The sequence below is a fragment of the Nomascus leucogenys genome, chromosome 13, assembly GCF_006542625.1.
Source record: "Nomascus leucogenys isolate Asia chromosome 13, Asia_NLE_v1, whole genome shotgun sequence".
Lineage (NCBI taxonomy): Eukaryota > Metazoa > Chordata > Mammalia > Primates > Hylobatidae > Nomascus > Nomascus leucogenys.
The window spans coordinates 2,198,132-2,218,012 of NC_044393.1; the positions used below are offsets into that span (position 1 = coordinate 2,198,132).

General features: G+C 52.7%; 1 protein-coding gene across 1 annotated transcript in view; it reads left to right on the forward strand.

Moving 5' to 3' along the window:
- Positions 1–19,881, forward strand: part of TAF4 (TATA-box binding protein associated factor 4) — an 88,861-nt gene that overhangs the window by 30,352 nt on the left and 38,628 nt on the right. The window contains exon 2 of the mRNA XM_030826256.1: positions 19,443–19,603. Within this exon, the coding sequence (XP_030682116.1) occupies positions 19,443–19,603 (161 nt within the window). The remainder of the gene's footprint in view (positions 1–19,442; positions 19,604–19,881) is intronic.

Consider the following 19,881-nt stretch of genomic DNA (forward strand, 5'->3'; position numbering starts at 1 on the left):
AGAGACGGGGTTTTGCCATGTTAGCCAGGCTGATCTCAAACCCCTTACCTCAAGTGACCTGCCTGACTTGGCCTCCCAAAGTGCTGGGATTACTGGCGTGAACCACCCCGCCCAGTTCCCACTTCTTATTTTCTAAAGTTGCTTTCTGTTTGCTTTTCTTGGGGCAGGGGATATTTGTTTATTTGTCTCAATGGATGTGGGATTGTATCAAATGCCTTCCTATTATTTAAAACCCACCAGGGCCCTTGTTAGCTTGTTTGTCCTGTCACCTCCCTCTTCTGCCGTGATCTCTGATTCCTGCCACACACCCATCTTGGCAGGTGGCTCCCCTTGTTGCTTCATGGAGAGCACCAGAGCCATCCCCTGGGGGCTGAGGCCACCCTGCCTGACCCCCCCACTGAGGGCTGAGGGATCTCATCTGTGGCCTCACTCTTCTCCTGTGGGTGGCCCTCTGCCCTGCTCTTCCTAGGTCACTCCCTCACCGTGTCCTTGCTGCTTCCTTTGCCCTCCTGCCACTCACCACGTCCAGACAGCTGCCTCCCCTCTTCTTCCCCCCCCCCCACCCCCCACCGCATCCATCATTTCCCAGCTGCTTGCTTCGAGAAGCCAGTCTCGGTGCTCAGATGAGGCCAGAAAGATCTGCTGGTGGCAAGTTCTTAGAGAGCTGGGCAGCTCTCCTTCCTAGCATAGACGGATGAATCGCATTGATCGGAAGCTCTAGGAGGATGCGCAGCATCCACATGTGTTTCTGATTTGGGGCCGGTGCCCAGTGTGTGCTGGTCGGCTGCCGGCTGCTCGGAGCCCCCGCTTTGCTGTCTCCCTGCTAGTGTGTTCTGGTAAGTGAGGTTGTCTGAAAGCTGGGTTCTGGAGAACTGACGTTTTGCTGTAAGTCATTTAAGGTCCATGTCATCTGCCAGCTGACCTCAGTTTTCTTGAAATTGTGCATGGGATTGGCACTGTTTAAAACATTTTGAAAGTAAGCAGAACATGTGGAGTTGAGTGCTGGAGATGTGGTTTCAGGTGCTGAGAGCCGAGGCCCTGGTGGGCCCCCGGGCCTTCTGGAAGCCCATCCTCTGCAGACAGCAGGCGCTGCCTGTGGCCCCGAGCTCGTCTTCCTGCCACTGGCACTCTCAGATTGGTCCCCCTTCCCCAGCCTCTCTGGATAAAGCTGCCTTAAAACACAGTGAACATGTGGAAGAGAAGCGATATTTGTTGCCATCTGGACAAACATGTAGACTTTAGGTTAGAGAAGTCCTGTGTCCTGGCCCATCAGAGGACACAGAAACTGCTGAGATGGTAGCTCAGGGAGCAGCAGTGCGGGGGTGAAGGGAATCTGAGCATGGTCCTTGTCCTCTCAGAAAAGCAGAGCCGACTGCATGCAGAGTTGACTGCCGTCACCACTGGCTTGGAAGCACTATCCAAATGGTGACTTCACTAACTGTTTTTAAGTTAGCAGATCAAATGTATCCAAATATGTGAAGTCTTAACCTGGAGACTCCAGAGGTGCTGAGACACCGCTGGCTTCAGGAAGAGCATGAGGTGGGAGGTGCAGGCTCGCAGGAGGACAGTGCTGCGGGGAAGCTCTGAGGAAAGGAGGGTTGTTTTCTTCTTGCTTGCTGATGGTGAGAAGAATCCGGAACTTTTGTCTGGAAGTGTCCTGTGCGTTCCGTGTCTCAGTGTTGCTGGGCCAGCTGCCCTCTTCCCGGGCTGTTCCACGGGGCCTTCCCTGTGAGCCCCGCCTCCGGGTGCCAGGGGCTGCATGCCCTGCGCTCCAGACTCTCCCTGGGGTTTTGGTGGGAGCCTTTGCTTGTTGATTATTTGTTGACACGTGCTTACTCTAGTAAGAACTTACGGTGACTAAGAAAAACACTCATAACCCAAGAAGATATGGTGAATGAGGAAGTCAGGGGAGAGGGAGAATAGAGTGAAAAACGCCCACCTTGGGCTCTGTTCAGCTGCTAGTGGAGTAGGGTAGGGGGAGGCCGGGAGGTGGGCACAGAGTTGGAACTGAGCTCTCAGTCAAGGCAAAGGGAATGCCCAAAGTGTCATTTGAATGAATTCAGAATCTGCAGATGAAAGAGCACATGTTAAAATTGTGCAGAAGTGAAGGCTCTCTGTTAGTGCAGGATTTTTAGAGTCTTGGGAGTTAAATATGTGCAGATGAATATGCTTTATCCTGAGGTTTAGCACAGTGTCAAGGAGGCACCCTGGGCTCAGCCAGCATGCTCACTGCTGTCGGCGGAAGCGAGCACAGCCCGATTCTGCACATGCTGGGCCTCAAGGTGTGTGGTACCTGGAGGACGAGGGCTTGGATGCCCAGCCTGGAGCAGCCTGGCCACGTTCCGACCTTGGACCCAGGCTCTGTGAAAGAGGGAGTCAGTGAAGTCGCATGAGGCCTGTGGGTTTCAGAGATTTTAGAAACCTGAGAAAATTAGAAACCAGGAATGGATGAGAATATAAGGGAAGGCTTCACGAAGGCAGAAGTGATACCAGGTGCTGGATGTTTTCAACAGAAGCCTTTCACCTAAAGACGTGAAGAAAAACCTGCCCGAGACCAACTGCAAATCATTTCCTGTTTGTTGCATGTTGTGTCTGTCAAATAGACTCGGGCATTTCAGGAAGCTCAGGTGCAGCTGGGCAAGTGAATTGAGTACTGAGAAGAGGCAAAGGAGGCCATCGTATGGTGGAGGTGGTGGGATATGGAGGGCCTCCTGAATCAGGCCCTGCCACGTGTTTACCCACGAGGTTCCACATCTGTGCCGCGTGGCCCTTGGTGTTGCTTTCGTGGCCACCTGATACATTTTGTGGGGCCAGTTTAAAAAGTAGATAAGACAATTCAACATTATTGGCAACTTAGTGAAGTTTTTGGACGAAATTTGTTTTCAAAAAATTATTACTATAAACATGTTAATTGGAAAATTGCAGGCTGTACTGAGGTGTATGGAGTAGGGCAAGCAAGACCCTTCCCAGCACTCTCCAGCCCATCCTGCGAGTGCATGCTCTGGCTTCAGGGCTAATCGAAAATGTGCCTCGAGGCACGACAGGCCACAGTGGGGTGTGGCAGTTAAGAAAAAGCAGAAATGGGCACTGCTGGGCAGGTAAACTTTATTAACTGTTGAATGACTGGAAAATCATTTTAATGTTTCAGAGCTGTTTTAAATTATGTGTCTGTCTACGCATGAAAGCGAATCTAAATTAATATTAGGCTTTGGCATGAAAAGGCGGTGTCTTGACTCTGGGTGGTGACGTCTGTGATGCTTGTGATGCTGCTGTGTCGTCCTATCCAGGACACCAGAAACTCAGATTCGTTGCCTGCACTGACCGGGCACTGTGGAGGTATGGGTGTCCAGTTCCCTGGCGGGCTCGTTGGCATGTCTGCCTGTGACTCTGCTCCTTGGCATGCTGCAGAGGCCTCTGCTGCCTCCTCTCCTTGTGCACGTGGCCGCATACCCATCTCGGGGCTCTGGCCCGCTGCACTGCTCACCTGGCGTCGCAGCGCTGGCATTGTGTGTCTTTCCTCCACCTGGCCAGCTCCTGACACCCACATGGGCAGCTTCACTGTGACCATGCCCCCGCGGCGCACTGTTCTTCCCTCTAGCCTAGCCCTGAGGCTTCCCTGACCACCGTGGGTTACCTGTGCCTGCCATTCTTTTTTTTTTTTTTTTTTTTTTTTGAGACGGAGTCTTGCTGTGTTGCCAGGCTGGAGTACAGTGGCGCGATCTCGGCTCACTGCAAGCTCTGACTCCCGGGTTCAAGCGATTCTCCTGCCTCAGCCTCCCGAGTAGCTGGGATTACAGGCACGTGCCTCCACTCCCAGCTAATTTTTGTATGTTTAGTACAGGCGGGGTTTCACCATGTTGGCCAGGCTGGTCTCGATCTCCTGACCTCGTGATCTGCCCGCCTCGGCCTCCCAGAGTGCTGGGATTACAGGCGTGAGCCACCACGCCCAGCCTGCATTCCCATTCTTTACCAGACTGTCAGCTCCTGGAGGCCAAGAGCCAGGCTTTCCTTACCCACCCCCACCCCCACCACGGCAGCCCCAAGTACAGGGGATTGGATGGAGTGTGCATGTAGGAGTGTGTGTGTGTGTGTGTGTGTGTGTGTGTGTGCGCGCGCGCACGCGGCACTGGGCCCTGGGGCTGCAGAGCTAGCAGGGCTCCCTTTGAAGGGCTTCTGTGTCAGAGTTTTCCAGGAGTCCCACTGTTTACCTTGTTACTCCCCTTGCCCACTACCCCCAAGTGGTGGTTATCACACAGAGTTGCATGTCTAGATAGCAAGGCAGTCCTTGCCTCCAAGTTTTATCTTGCAAAATTTCAAACTTAAAAGAATGAGTACAACAAACACCTGCGTACACCTTCCCTAGATCCATGAATTCCTAAGTTTTTTTTTTTTTTTTGAGACAGAGTCTTGCTCTGTCGCCCAGGCTGGAGTGCAGTGGTGCGATCTTGGCTCACTGCAACCTCCGCCTCCTGGGTTCACACCATTCTCCTGCCTCAGCCTCCTGAGTAGCTGGGACTACAGGCGCCTGCCACCATGCCCGGCTAATTTTTTGTATTTTTAGTGGAGACGGGTTTTCACCGTGTTAGCCAGGATAGTCTTGATCTCCTGACCTCGTGATCCCCCTGCCTCGGCCTCCCAAAGTGCTGGGATTACAGGCGTGAGCCACTGCGCCCGGCCCATGAATTCCTAAGTTTTGAGCAGAGCAGTTTTAACCTGTAGCTGACACAGGGGTTGGTATTTATGGGATGCAAGCCTGTGCCTTTGTTGAGTATCGTTGGAGGCTTAGACAGGTGCTTTATGGCACTCCTGAATGTGAGCTCACTGTCGGGAAGGAGATCTGTGTTGGAGGTCAGGTGGATGCCAGCCTCACTGAAGGCTGCTCACGAGCTTTTCAGAAGCAGCTTTGGGTTGAAGTTTGCAGCAGGGCTCTGCTCCCGGGCTGTGGCTTGACAGACACGCATGTGCACTGTACCTGTTCACGGAGGTGTGTCCATGTGCTAAGAATTTCCTAAAGGGATCGTGCCAGATACAGTCACCCTGCAGTGTTCTCGGGACGGTTCCAGGGCCCCGTACGCACATGCAGGTTCCCTGTGGAACCCAAGCGAGCAAAACATCAGCCCTCTGTATACGTGGGTTTCATATCTGTCAATCTCTATCTTCAGTCCTTGATTGGTTGAAAAAAATCTGCATGTAAGTGGACCCTGGAAGTTCGACCCATGTTTTTCAAAGGTCAGCTGTAATTTCCTGAAGTTTTTTTTTTTTTTTTTTTTTTTTTTTTTGAGGCGGAGTCTCGCTCCGTCCCCCAGGCTGGAGTACAGTGGCGCGACCTCGGCTCACTGCACGCTCCACCTCCCGGGTTCACGCCATTCTCCTGCTTCAGCCTCCTGAGTAGCTGGGACTACAGGTGCCACCGCGCCCGGCTAATTTTTTGTATCTTTAGTAGAGACAGGGTTTCACCGTGTTAGGCAGGATGGTCTCGATCTCCTGACCTTGTGATCCGCCTGTCTCAGCCTCCCAAAGTGCTGGGATTACAGGCGTGAGCCACTGCGCCCGGCCTATTTCCTGAAGTATTCTTACCAAAATATCTCAGCCATTTAAAGTTAACTTAAAGAGAATTCAAGGAGCTAGCATTTTTTGGGGGGTATGTTTGGGTTTGCAGAAGCCCTGGTAGGAAAAAAGGCCAGAACCCCTGTGTGGGGTGGGTCTATCCCTGTTGGTCACTCTGACCGGCCCCCCTTAGCACATCCAGCATCCCAGAGCAGGTGCGGCTCCTGAGTGTCTAGGTTTCTGCTCAGTGCTTTAGGGAGGCTCAGCTGCAGGAGCAGAGCACGTGTGTGACCCTGCACCGTGGAGAGGTGGCTGTGAGCAATCAGAGGGCTTAGAAGCCCACTCGGCTCCTTTTACAACCTGGAAAATGCAATTCAGAATGATACAACTCCTGCCCTGGCTGACTGGTTGCACGACCTGGGCCGCCGAGGTGAGGGGCAAGCAACCCACCTAGCAGGGAACGGAGAGGTGTCAAGGGGCAGGCGGGGGCTGTTTCTCAGTCTCCGTTTCTTTGCCCCATGTGCATAGAGCGATGTGGGCCACGCCTGCTGTGCCCTCCGTTGTGTGTTCAGAGCTTGGTGATAGTCAGTGTTTCATAAACACCTCTTGAATGAATATGTGATTTAGATGTTTGTAAGGTAAAGTTAATGATTTTTTTTTAGGAATCCAGTGCAGAAAATTAATTATTTGCCAAGTTTATTTTATCCTGTTCTGAAAATGGATAAATTTGGCACAGTTCCAGTAGTATGGTTTTGTGGTTGGCAGGAGAAACGGAGACAGGTAAGGAATTAACATATACGGTGGGAGAGGATGGTCCTGGGGTAGGCACAGTACACCTGTGCATTCACTAAACTTTTCTCCAATCTGTTCATTTGTGTGAACTTAGAGATTTAATCACTGAGCCCAGGGAGCTTGCATTGAGAGGGGAGACAGACGTTAGGGAGTGACTAAATGACAAAACAGTCACTGAATTGCAACTGTGATAATGCCAAGGGGGAGGAGGGAGTGTGTAGGCCGATGCTGAAGGCCGGGTGAGGGTTTTCCAGGGGCAAGTCCCATCAGTCACAGCGCCCATTTGGGATTTGCACCTTGCTCTTTTGACGATGCTCCTCGGCTCTCAGGGCTGCAAGGCTGGCTTCTTCCCAAACTTCATTCTGCTCCACGTTTCTGCACTGGACCCTGAGAGCCACATCTGGCCATCAGTACAGATGCACTTTGCAGCGCCTCTGCATTTTGAGGTGAAAGACAGTCTTTAAACTTCAGGGTGAACTTCTGACTCGGAGTTTGGTGTATTGTTGCCATTTCTTTTGTGTTGATTTGCACATAGCTCTTCTGTACACAGGCACCAGGGTAAGCATTCCTGTTGAGTCGCAGAGGAATTAACGAGTGAAACAAATCATGCGTAGAAGTCTTCACAGGTTGGTGTTTTAACTTTGCTCTAAGGTGAGCAACTGTGTATTTGTGAAATTTGGCCAAATGATGGGGGGATGCTGAGTTGGCTGACTGCTGTGCAGACCACCTAAGGAATAAAGATAAATCCTGGAATCAGAGCCCAGGGGAGAGTGTTGGGCCCAGCTCTCCACTCACAGGGCGGCAACAAGCCGTGGGTGGGCTGGTGGAGGCCCCATTCAGGCCCTTCTGCCTGCAGAGCAGAGCTGCTGATCCTTCAGGAGAGGCTGCTCTTTCCTGTGCCGAATGTGGCCTGCTGGGTTCGTGTTTCTGCGGAGCCTGGCTTTCCAGAGGGCGTGGAGGGTGCACGCAGTCTGTCTACCTGCGGCTTTGTGGAGATGGGGGCTGGAGCCAGCTCCCACAGAGCCGGTACTTTGTGGCCTGCTCCTCAGGCCTGACCACAGTTCCTTCTGCATCATTTCGGGGGATCCCTTTTCCATCAGAGGAGCTAGCTTGGTGTTATTTTTTGGAGACTTGAGCACGCACTTTCATTTGGAGGCTGGGAGCTGAGGACCCCTGCAGCTGTTTCATGCTCCGAGCTACTCTGTGAGATACTCTGTTAAAAAGGCAGCGTGGTGGAGGGTGTGATCGCTTGGGGTGCCATCCACAGCACACTCACGTCCCTGTGTTGCTCACGGGGTCAGGTGGAGTAAAACTCATTGAACGTGGCCTGGTTTTTGTGTGTGGTGGTGAACGGAGTTGTTAATACGACTCTCGGGCAGCTCCTAGTGTTCTTAAGAGGCAGGGCTGGTGGGGGAAGGTCGTGTGCTAGCTGTGAACTTGGCAGTTATTTTCACTCGGGAAGGATGGTGGGAAGAAGAGAATTAAAACTATGCTTTTCATTATTTTTTGGGGGGAGGGTTGTACCTTTCTCTTGCTCTCTAAGGGCTATATGCGTGTGTTTTAAGAGCTTTATTGGGGTGTGATCGACAGCAATAAACTGAGCACATTTAAAGTGACTGGTGAGTTTCGACAGACGTGCATGCACGTGGAGCCATCACCCCAGGGTCAGAATGGTGAACCCTACTCCCAGCACGGCCTCTGCCTCTCTCTAGCCCTCCTTCCTGTCCCTCCCACACCCCTTGTCCCATCTGCTTTCTGTCACTGCAGGAGAGTCTGCGTGTTTTAGAATTTTATATAAATGCAGTCAGACAGCGTATTAGTGTGTTCTTACATTGCTATAAAAAAATACCCGAGGCTGGGTAACTTATAAAGGAAAGAGGTTGAATTGACTCACAGTTCCACATGACTGGGGACAATCATGGCAGAAGGCGAAGGGGAAGCAAGTACCTTCTTCACATGGCTGCAGGAGAGACAGGAGGGCAGAGGAAACTGCCATTTATGAAGCCACCGGATGTCGTGAGAACTCACTCGCTATCATGAGAACCGCCTGGGGGAAGCCGTCCCCATGATCCAGTCACTTCCCTCCCTCCACACGTGGGGATTACACTTGGAAATGAGGTTTGGTGGGGACACAGAGCCAAGCCATATCACATGGTGTGTACTCTCGTCTGGCTTCAACTCGGTGTGATTATTCGAGAGTCGTCCGTGTTGTGTGTATCAGTAGTTCATCCCGTTTTATTTGAGTGCTTTTCCATTATAGATACACCAGAAATTGTTTATGCTTTCATCCTTTGGTGTACTTTGGAGTTGCTTCCAATTTATGGCTATCAGAAATAAAACTGCTTGGAATGACGCATGTACAAGCCTTTGTAAGGCCACACACTTGCCTTTCGCTTGCCTTAAACACCTCAGGTGGAACGGCAGGTCCTACATGAGGAGTATGTTTAACTTTCTAAAAAACTGCAGGGCTGTTGTCAGAGAGGCTCCCACCAGCGGTATACAGGAGCTCTGGTTGCTTCACATCCTGGAGAGCACCTCATCTTTTTAGTTTTAGCTATTTTAGTGAGTGTGTAGTGGTGTCGCTTTAAGGATTTGATTTGTGTCTCCCTAATGACTAATGATGTTGGGGCTCTCTCCGTGTGCTCATTTGCATCCGTCTGCCACCTTTGGTGAAGGGTCTATTCAATTGCCCACTTTTTTTTTTCTTTTTCTTGAGACGGAGTCTCTCAGTGTTGCCTGGGCTGGAGTGCAGTGGCGCAATCTCGGCTCACTGTAATTTCTGCCTCCCGGGTTCACGCGATTCTCATGCCTCAGCCTCCCAAGTAGCTAGGACCGCAGGTGCGCACCACCACGCCCTGCTAATTTTTTGTATTTTTAGTAGAGATAGGGTTTCGCCATGTTGGCCAAGCTGGTCTCAAACTCCTGACCTCAAGTGATCTGTCCTCCTCAGCCTCCCAAAGTGCTGGGATTACAGGCGTGAGCCAACACGCCCAGCCTGGGTTATTTTCTTACTGAGTTTTGAGGATTCTGCATGTATTCTGGATCTAAGCCCTTTTATTAGATGGATGCTTTCTAAAGAGTCTGTCCATTCTGTGCCTTTTCTTCTCATTCTCTAGCAGTGTCTGCTGAAAAGCCGAAGTTTAACATTTTGATGAAGTACAGTTTATCCTTTTGTTCTTTTATGCATTGCGTTTCTGATGTTGTTTCTAAAATTTCTTTGCCTAACCCTGGGTCAGAGAAATGTTCTCCTGTTTTCTTCTGGAAGTTTTAGGTTTTACATTTAGGTCTGGATCCATTTTGAGTTGATGTTGGTACACACTATGGGGTGTCGGTCCAGGGGTTTGCCTGTGTCTGTCCAGTTGTTCCAGCATGTGAGAAGCCCGTGCTCACCACTGAATTGCCTTTGTCCATCTGTGTGTGGGCCTGTTTGTGGACTCTGCACGGCTGTGTTGATCTGTTTAGCTTTGCACCAACACTGTGCTGTCCTGGTTACTGGAGCTTTTTTTAGACAGGGATCTCACTGTGTCACCCAGGTTGGAGTGTAGTGGGGGGATCTCGGCTCACTGCAGTCTCTGAGTCCCAGGCTCAAGCAGTCTTCCCACCTTAGTCTCCTGAGTAGCTGGGACCACAGGCGTGCCCACACCGTCTAATTTTTGTATTTTTAGTAGAGATGGGACTTCACCATGTTTCCCAGGCTGGTCTTGAACTCCTGACCTCAGGCGATCCACCTGCCTTGGCCTCCCAGAGTGCTGGGATTACAGGCATGAGCCCGGCCCTGAGATTACTGGAGCTTTTCTTTTCTTTTTTTTTTTTTTTTTTTGAGATGGAGTCTTGCTCTGTTGCCCAGGCTGGAGTGCAGTGGCATGGTCTCGGCTCACTGCAACCTCTGCCTCCCGGCTTCAAGCGATTCTCCTGCCTCAGCCTCGTGAGTAGCTGGGATTACAGGTGTGCACCACCATGCCCAGCCAATTTTTGTATTTTTAGTAGAGACAGGGTTTCACCATGTTGGCCAGGCTGGTCTCGAACTCCTGAGCCCAAGCAGTCTCCCTGCCTCGGCCTTCTGAAGTGCTGAGCTTTCTAATGCATCTTGAGATCAGCTCGTGTCAGCCCTCTGACTTTTTCTGGTTTGGTTTGAGAGGGAGTCTCATTCTGTCACCCAGGCCGGAGTGCAGTGGTGTGCTCTTGGCTCACTGCAACCTTCACCTCTCTGGTTCAAGCGATTCTTGTGCCTCAGCCTCCACTACAGGGGTGCACCACCACGCCCAACTAATTTTTTGTGCTTTTAGTGGAGACAGGGTTTCACCATGTTGGCCTGGCTGGTCTCGAACTCCTGGGCTCTAATGATCTGCCTGCCTTGGCCTCCTAAAGTGCTGGGATGACAGGCGTGAGCCACCGCGGCCAGCCTGACCTTTTTTTACAGTTGTGTTGGTTACTCTAAGACCTTTGCATTTCTGTATGAATTTCAGAATCACCTTGTCAGTTTCTACACAGGAGGCTGCTGGGACTTTGGGATGCATTGCTTCTGCAGATTAGTTTGGGAAGAGTTGACATCTTAACTATCTTGAGTCTCCTGACCCATGAAAACAGTGCACGTTCCTTCACTTGCTCACATTTTTGTTTTAATCAGCATTTTGTAGTTTTAGGGGAGGATGAATCAAAGTTCATGATTTTACAGTAGTATCTGTGATGTGCGTGGGGACTGCAAGTGCTGGACCAGGAGCTGCGTCAGAAGTTTAATCTTTAGCAAAATACTCGGGTTGCGGTGGTGTTAGCGCCTGTGCCGGGCCTTGCTCCGGCCCTTAACGCCTGCCAACCTCCGAGAGGTGGGAGACAACACTTGCTTTAGCCAGAACAGGTTAGAAGGAAGATGCGGCCGTGCATCTGTCACAGCACAGCACCTGCTTAGAGAGAAAGCCAGCCTCTGTAAGGAGTGCACGCTGGATTCTGGAGGGGCCCTTTCCACATCTGGGCTGTCACCACGTGTGTCCTGTCCACCACTGGTCCCAGCTGGCAGCATGGAGAGGGTTCGAATGTCCTAGTTACAGAGGGAAGTGGGGCTGCAAACCCTCAGGCTTCAGACCACCCCTTTCCATTGCAGGGAAACACCACTTTTGCTCATCTCTTTGGCCCTTTTGGTAGCTTATTCCTTGAGGACCATGCTCTTCTCTGCTGGGGACGAGGCTGCCTGCCGGTGGCTCCGTTTGTGTTTTCTGGGCCTTTCAGAGGGGCTGCATTTATTCTGCAGCCAGCCCCGACCCTTCCCACCTCTCCGTGCTTGGCTGAGGAATGAGGGCCAGGGCAGCTGACTGACAGCACAGCTGTCCTCTGCGTATTCCCGGACAGAAACCATCGCAGGCCCACCCACCTCCTGACTGCACAGGTCTCCACGGCGCAGACACTTTCGTGATACCGTTATAAATACAGCTGGGAAGGGGAGGGAGGGATTTTCTTAGATTTGTGTCCCCGGGGGTCCATCCTGGGGTGTTCTTGCCCCTCCAAGACCTTGGTGGGCCTGGAGGGCCCGCTCCGCCTCTGACGCTGTCCGCCGCTGGCCGCTGCGTGCCTGAGTTTCCGAGCGCCCTCCCGGGCTTTGGACCTGCCCTGCTCCCCGAGGATGCACTCACTCACAGAGCGGCCGCTGCATACAGTGCCTCCCCGTCACTGTCTGAGGTGCCGGCTGTCTTTTTTTTTTTTTCTTTTTTTAAATATTTAAAAATGTAAAACTTTAAGCGAGACTCCGTTTCAAAAAAAAGTATAAAACTTTAATCATATGCCTGTTTTGAAGAGCAGAGCTTTCAGTGAGAAACAAACTCTGCTGGCCCACCCACCCCCTTTTAACTGCCTCTCAGAGGGGACCGCTTTGAAAACGTGTATCCACATGGCCCTGCCTGTACAGCCACCTCCTGAGGTTGCTGAGTGAGTGTCAGCTAGCGACCGTCTGGCTGCCCAGCCGCAGTCTGCAGAGCCCCGGCCCAGCCCACGCAGCCTGGCCGACTCCGCGTTCGGCGCTCACGGCCCTTGGCTGTGAACATGCTGTTTGAGTCGAGCCAAGTGCTGTGCTGCTTCTGCTTCCTGTGCAGGCAGCTGTGTCTCAGCAGCTAGAAGTGCTGCGTGTTCCCAGGTGCTTACTGCCCTGCAGCCAGCCCAAGCGCCCTGGCACTCCGGACCCTGTGCCTGGCCATGCCTGTTCCTCCCTTCTGCTTCATCCATGAGAGTCCTCTTGTTTCCTTTGGGTTCAGTCCCACGTTTCCTGGGTCCTGTCTTTTGTTTTCTTCACTTATTCCCTTGTTTAAGTGGCTTCTCCTTTCTTACAGAATATATCTTTTTTTGAGACCTAGTGTGTCTGAAATGCCTTTTTTTGCTTCTGAGCCTTGGTGGGTGGTTTGGCCTGGCGTTGAGTTCCAGGTGGAAGGTAATTTCCCGCGGGGTTTCGAAGGTGCTGGCCATCTCTTCCCGTTTCTGTGGAGCTCTCAGGGCTGCTGAGCTCTCCTTCCCCGTACTGTGGCTGGGATCTGTGTTTTTCCCCTGGAAACACAGGGAAGGTCTTTCCTTTCCAGTGGTCTGGCTTCTGCAGTGAGGCTGGTGTGCGCCTCCTCATGTTCACGCTGGCTCCAGCAACTGCTCTCCTTTCTGTCCTCCTAGAATTTCTGTTGATCACCTGTTGGGTTTTCTGGACTGCTCCTTTACATTTTCTCATCTGTTCTTCCAAGTGTCCACTCTTTTTCTATACCGTATTCAGGGGGAGTGCCTCGGTGCTGTCGTCTGGTAATCCCAGGAATTTTTAATTTGACTGTCGTATTGGATAATCTTTGTGATTTTGAAGAGGATTTCTTGCTTATTTTGATCAGTTCACTGCTTTGGTGTCTGGGTTGATGCTGGGCCTTCCTCAGGTGGCTGGTGGTCCCTGGCTATTTGCCCATCTGGTGGAGGGGCTGGTATTGAGCTGTGACATGACGGTGAGATGGGACAGAAGTCCTAACAAACCTTCCCTTTACCAGACACCCAGAAAGGCTGGGGAAGTTGGATAAGTGTTCTTTTAAATGAAGAGTTTAGCGTTCTAGAAAATAAGGAAAACCAGCAGGGCTCAGATGTGGAGCTGGACAGCAGCTGAGGGTTGGGACCTTGTGTCCCCGTGGGCTGGCAGGGGCGGCTGTTTATGCCTGGCTCCGTGCCCCTGATGCTTGTGCCAGAGAGCCCTGTAGCCTCAGTAGGAGAGGTGGGTCTGAGAGCCCCTCAGGACCAGGAAGAGCCCCCCACCGGCAGAGGGCACAGCGGTCCCTGCAGCCTGTCCTGTGCGTCGGGAGGGAGGAAGTGCCCCTCTCAGAATCCACAGGGGCCTGTCCTCCCGGGTTGGGGTTGGGGCCATGCTCCCGAGTGACTTGCATACCAGGACGGTCACAGCCCTGGGTTTGGCAGAGGTGAACGTGGACCCCTGTGGAGGGATGTGTCCTGACCTGGGCTACACAGGAGAGCCACAGACAGAGCTAAGACAGTGCGGGAGGTGCAGGGCCAAGAGGTAGCCGGGGCTGGGCCTCAGGAGGCCAGGGCGGAGTCCACAGCCCCAGGCCCAGGGCTGGGGTTTGTGCTGAGAGTGCTGGGGCGGCCTGCGGCACCCGGCGAAGGCATTTCCCCCACAGGTGGGGGTTCCCAGGGTGCAGGTGCCTGTGTGGTTGTGGCGCAGCTTCGCGTGCTCTACATTTTGGCTTCAAGTACAGTAAAAGTGTTACCTACGAAAGGAATCAGGAAAACTGTCGTGTGGGGTAAGAACCCTGGTGTTTCTCCTCAGGGAGGGCGGGATTCACTCACACTGTGGGAATTGGTGACGGCTGAGCTGGGGACGTGGGTCGCTGGAAGACTCCGGGGGAGGCACTGGTCACCACTGGCCACTGGCCAGGCTTTGGAGGGGGTGCACGCTGCTCCTTCCCCAGGGAGGCGTCTGGCGGCCGCTGCTGGCTCTGCGTTGCCCGCCTCAAGCAGTGTGGCCTTGAACCGCTGGGAGAGTGGAGAGAGTTTCACACTGTTTCAGTTTCAAAACCTACATTTTCACCATGATGAAAAATAGAAAATAGCTTAAATCTTCACCAAAAGGAAGTTACAAACACATTTTGGATGAAATAGTATGTAGCCACGGACAGTTATGTTTCTGAAGAATGTTTACTGCCGTGGGAAGTGCGCCCGGGGAGCGGGCAGGGAACAGGGGAGCCGGCAGGGAACTCGGGCGGGCGGCCCCTGTGGTCCTTACGGCTTCCAAGTGCACAGTGCACGCTGGGTGGCACCTGAGCTGTGCCAGTCAGGAGAGGGGCTTCAGGAGGTTTCCATTGTTCTTGTACTTCTCTGCACTTCTTAAATTTTCTGTGAAGAACACTTCTTTCTATGGTAAGGAAGACATTAGGACAATTAGAAAAGAAAGCCCCAGTGCGGTTCTGTTAGCTGGGCCCCGACACGTGGTGGTGCTTGTATGTGCACATTGGCTGGTGTGGGTTTTTGGCTGTGCCATGAAGGAGTCTCCAGGAAGGTGGGGTAGGGCAGAGAGAGGGGCTGCGAGCTGGGGAGGTTGCAGGGGAGGCGGCGGTGGCCACGGTGGCCAGGTCAGGAGGCAGGGTCCCAGGCCCCAGCTTCCTGACCTTAACTGTTAATGACCTTCAGGGCTATGCCCCATCCCATCACCACCTGGAATTGCCCATCTTGGTTGGACGAGGATGCTGAGGGTCTTTGGGACGGATGTTGTGTTTCTTGTTGCAGGTTTGACTGCTTCCTCCCTGACTCGAGGGCTGGGTGCGTGGAGCCGGTTGTGCCTCTGTATCCGAGAGCCCTGCTCCCTGTCATCCTTGGCTCCTCTCTGCATTCCTCACAAAGACCTGGGTGGGGACGCGGCCAGTGTCCCACGCGGCTCTCTTCAGGGAGCTCTCAGAACCCTCCGCCCTGGCCTTGGTGTCACATCTGTGGGGCGGGGTGGGGGTCACACCTGCCACGTGTACCCTCCTGCAGGTGCAGAGAGAGGAGTAGAGGCACGAGGGGTGGCTGCCTTTCGTAGGTCAGGTGCCGCCCGTAACCACGGTTGATTACTCTTAAATTAGTTATTTCTTGAGACGGAGTTGCACTTCTTTGCCTTGGCGTGAATAGATGCTGCTGGATTATTTGTCCGTAAACAGAGCTCACAGGACCCAGAACTGTGAGAACATCTCGGAAACACGACGTGGATGCAGCCGTTGGTGTTCTGAGTGTCCTCAGACCATCACACAGTGTCTGACTTTGCTTTTTGGTACAGTCAGGCTGTGATACAATAACCAGGGAGGCGGACAAGAAAGTCCCCAGTGACAGCACTTCCTATGTGCTGTTTGTTGGAAGCAAACTTCAGTTCGACTTAGGAGACGTGGCCACTTGTGCTTGGTTCACAGATATCTTCAGTGCCTCGAGAGGCTACGTTATACCTGCCTGAAGTCACATGGTCACTTCTTGTGGGACGTTTGATTCCTTCTCCAACTTTTTTCCTGACCACAAGGGACACTGGGCCCGACCATAGGGCACATTTCACAGTGACCCATGGCTGTTTCCTTACACTTTTGTGATGTCCAGAATGCCACTTTTATTTTGTTAGAATTTTAACCACATTGCTATTTTGTTAATACTTTTTTTTTTTAAAACGCATTCCTTTGAATATCTCTGGATCCTTTTTTTTTTTTTTTTTTTTTTTGAGGTGGACTCTTGCTCTGTCGCCCAGGCTGGAGTGCAATCTTGGCTCACTGCAACCTCCGCCTCCCAGGTTCAAGCGATTCTGTCTCAGCCTCCCAAGTAGCTGGATTACAGGCATGCGCCACCACACCTGACTAATTTTTGGGATGCAATTTTTTTAAATTATTGTTTTATTTTAATTTTTTGAGACAGAATCTCGCTCTGTCGCCCAGACTGGAGTGCAGTGGCGCGATCTCAGCTCACTGCAGGTTTCGCCTCCTGGGTTCATGCCATTCTCCTGCCTCAGCCTCCCGAGTAGCTGGGACTACAGGGTTCTGCCACCACGCCCGGCTAATTTTTTTTTTTTGTGTGTGTTTTTAGTAGCGATGGGGTTTCACCGTGTTAGCCAGGATGGTCTCTATCTCCTGACCTCGTGATCCACCCGCCTCGGCCTCCCAAAGTGCTGGGATTACAGGCGTGAGCCACCGCGCCCGGCCTTGGATGCAGTTTTTTTTTTTTTTTTTTGAGATGGAGTCTCGCTCTGTCGCCCAGGCTGGAGTGCAGTGGCGCGATCTCGGCTCACTGCAAGCTCCGCCTCCTGGGTTCACGCCATTCTCCTGCCTCAGCCTCTCCGAGTAGCTGGGACTACAGGCACCCGCCACCACGCCCGGCTAATTTTTTTTGTGTTTTTAGTAGAGACGGGGTTTCACCGTGGTCTCGATCTCCTGACCTCGTGATCCGCCTGCCTCGGCCTCCCAAAGTGCTGGGATTACAAGCGTGAGCCACCGCGCCCAGCCATGGATGCAGTTTTTTAAAGCACAAAACTCCTGATAATTAAAGTCTCTTCACTCACTGTGAGATTGTCAGGTTTGACGTTGGGTGTGGAGGCACTGGGACACTGAAGTCTCCTTTGTCCTGTTTCCGTCCCATTCCCACATGTGCACTTAAGTCTGCATCCATTATTGGCTTCTCAGAATTCCTTAAAAACTTTCTTTTTGTTTTTAGGAGATGGGGTCTCACTCTGTGGTCCAGGCTGGAGTGCAATGATGCGATCATAGCCTCCTGCAGCTTCCAACTCCTGGACTCAGATGATCCTCCCACCCTAGCCTCCCAAGTAGCTGGAACTATACAGGTGTGCCACCATGCCTGGCTAATTAAAAAAAATTTTTTTTTTGTAGAGATGGGGTCTCACTATATTGCCCAGTCTGGTCTCGAACTGGCCTCAAGCGATCCCTCCGCCTTGGCCTCCTAAAGTGCTGGATTTCAGGCGTGAGCCACCACACTCACCCTGGCTTCTCAGAATTCTTGAGGGGGAGGATCAGGTGTCTCTGAATGCAGTGAATGAAGTGTTGGGTTTGAGGACATTGTATTAGCGTTCTCTAAAGGGACAGAACTAATAGGAGAGATGAATCTATGAAGGGGAGTTTATTAGGAGAATTGACTCTCAGGATCACAAGGTGAAGTCCCTCAATAGGCCGTGTGCACGCTGAGGAGCCAGGAAGCCAGTCCGAGTCCCCAGATCTCAAAAGTAGGGAAACCGACAGTGCAGCCTTCAGTCTGTGGCCAAAGGCCTAAGAACCCCTGGCAAACCACTGGTGTAAGGCCAAGAGTCTAAAAGCCGAAGAGCTTGGAGTCTGATGTTCCAGGGCAGGAAGCATCCAGCTCTGGACAAAGATGGAGGCCGGAAGACTCAGCCAGTCCAGTCCTTCCACGTTCCTCTGCCTGCTTTATTCTAGTCACACTGGCAGCTGATTAGATGGTGCCCAGCCACATTGACGCTGGGTCTGCCTCTTCCAGTCCGCTGACTCAAATGTTAACCTTCTTTGGCAACACCCTCACACACACACCCAGGAACAATACTTTGCATCCTTCAATCAAGTTGACACTCCATAATAATCATCACATACATGGGGGTATTTACCAGGTGTCTTGTTTTGGGGTCCCCAGGCCCCGCGTGTGCTTGGGTGAGAGTGGAACTCTCCCTCGTGACTCGCAGCAGCTCTGGCGGCCACATGGCTGATGAGTGCCCACCTGGCTTGAAGGCTGTCTTTGGGCACTGTGGGCACAGACTCGTAGATGGAGCCTTGGAGGCCTTTCCTGCTACTTCGTTGCTGAGCTCCAGGCTTGGAGATTCCAGCAGGTTATTCGCTGCAGCTGGGTGTTTGGTTTTTGTTTGATTTCAGCATGGCTTATTTTGAAAGGGTTGTTTTGGGGGGAAGTTTTCTTAATGGGCATAAATGTGGGTTTTTGGATAAGAATTTTAGATGTTAGCCCAGGAGAGGCATCACCATTATTCTTGATACCATGCCGAGTTTCCAAAGAGCTGGAGCCCGACAGCGCTTGAGAGTGCCCCAGCGTCATAGCGCAGGAGGAGGAAGCCCCACGCTCATCTGTCATCATGACCAACAGGAGGTTTTCAGGCCTTACTTCATCTTTTTCGAGGTTATCGTTTTCCATTCTCCATAAGGGGGAGGAAGGAGAGGCTGGGAAACGCAATGGCCGCCCCCTGTGCCCCGTGGCTTGGCCAGTGTGTGATGGGTGGTGGGGACGGCCGGTGGCGGTGCCTCATTGCACGTGTGTTCAGTTTCTCAGCTCTGTGGTGCTGGGCCGTCTGCCGAGGCTTCACTCGGGAAAGAGTGCAGTGTTTATAGCCCGGCTCCCACGGCTGCATCCCCACCTCTGTCATGGGAAGTTAAATTTAAAAGTTGGACAATTGTGTTACTGTTTCTAATGGAATTTATGATATAACTGGTTGCTGTTTTTTGAAGCTAAAATTAATGTCAAACCTAAATGGTAGGATTTGCTTTCCCGTGATTTAGCTCAAGAACCATGAAGGGCAAATGGTTCTCCTGTCCTAAGGGTTGCGTCGCATCTCTGCGCCTGTGTTGTGGTTGTCAGGGCAGCGTGGGGGCAGCACTGCCCCGCCTCCCGAGAGGAGGGTTCTGGTGAGGAGCCTCGTGGCCCACCCTCCCTCTGTTGGGTCTGGGTGTCACAGGACAGCAGGCGGGGAGACCCTGGAGTGTGGGCCGTAGACATAGTTGTGCCCTCTAGGCCCAGCCCAGCCAACGTGGCCCTGGCACAGGCAGGAGGTGGGGGCAAGGAGACTGGCATGTCTGTGGGGTGTGTGGGCCGGTTGGGGGCATGGGGGCACGTGGTGTGGCCGGTGGAAGCCATTGCTACACTGCCTTGCTGTCCGGCTCATTCATAAAAGGAAGGCTCAGGTGCCATTTTTTTTCCATGGCCTTTTAACAACCTTTACAGTTTTTTTGTCTTGTGTACCATCTTGACTCACAAGTGTGTTTCGAGTTTGGGGGATTCGTTACAACCTTTTTTTCCTTCTCACAGCTGTCAGCTTCCCCTGGGTCAGGCCAGGGCCTCCTCATGGCTCTGGGGTGGGTGCATTCCTGACTCCAGGTCTCCTTTGTCTGCAGGAATGGTCCTCGTCCGAAGTGAGAATGGGCAGTTGTTAATGATTCCTCAGCAGGCCTTGGCCCAGATGCAGGCGCAGGCCCATGCCCAGCCTCAGACCACCATGGCGCCTCGCCCTGCCACCCCCACAAGTGCCCCTCCCGTCCAGATCTCCACCGTACAGGTGAGTGCACGTGTGCCCTGGAGTGCGAACCCCTTCCCTGCCCAGCCCTTCTCCCCACGCATGCTGGGGAAGCCTGCAAGGGCCAGGCACAGCCGTGGGAGCGAGGACTGGGAAGTGTGGGCGGCGTCCCGGTCCCATCCAGGTTGGGCCTGGGACGGCGCTGCTCTCCTGTCCTCCTCTCGGTGGCAGGGCCGTGCCCGGCTCAGAGATGCCAGCTCCTGCAGCCCACCGCAGGGCCGGCCGAGTGGGGTCAAAGTGAGCAGTCCAGGGTTGGCCGC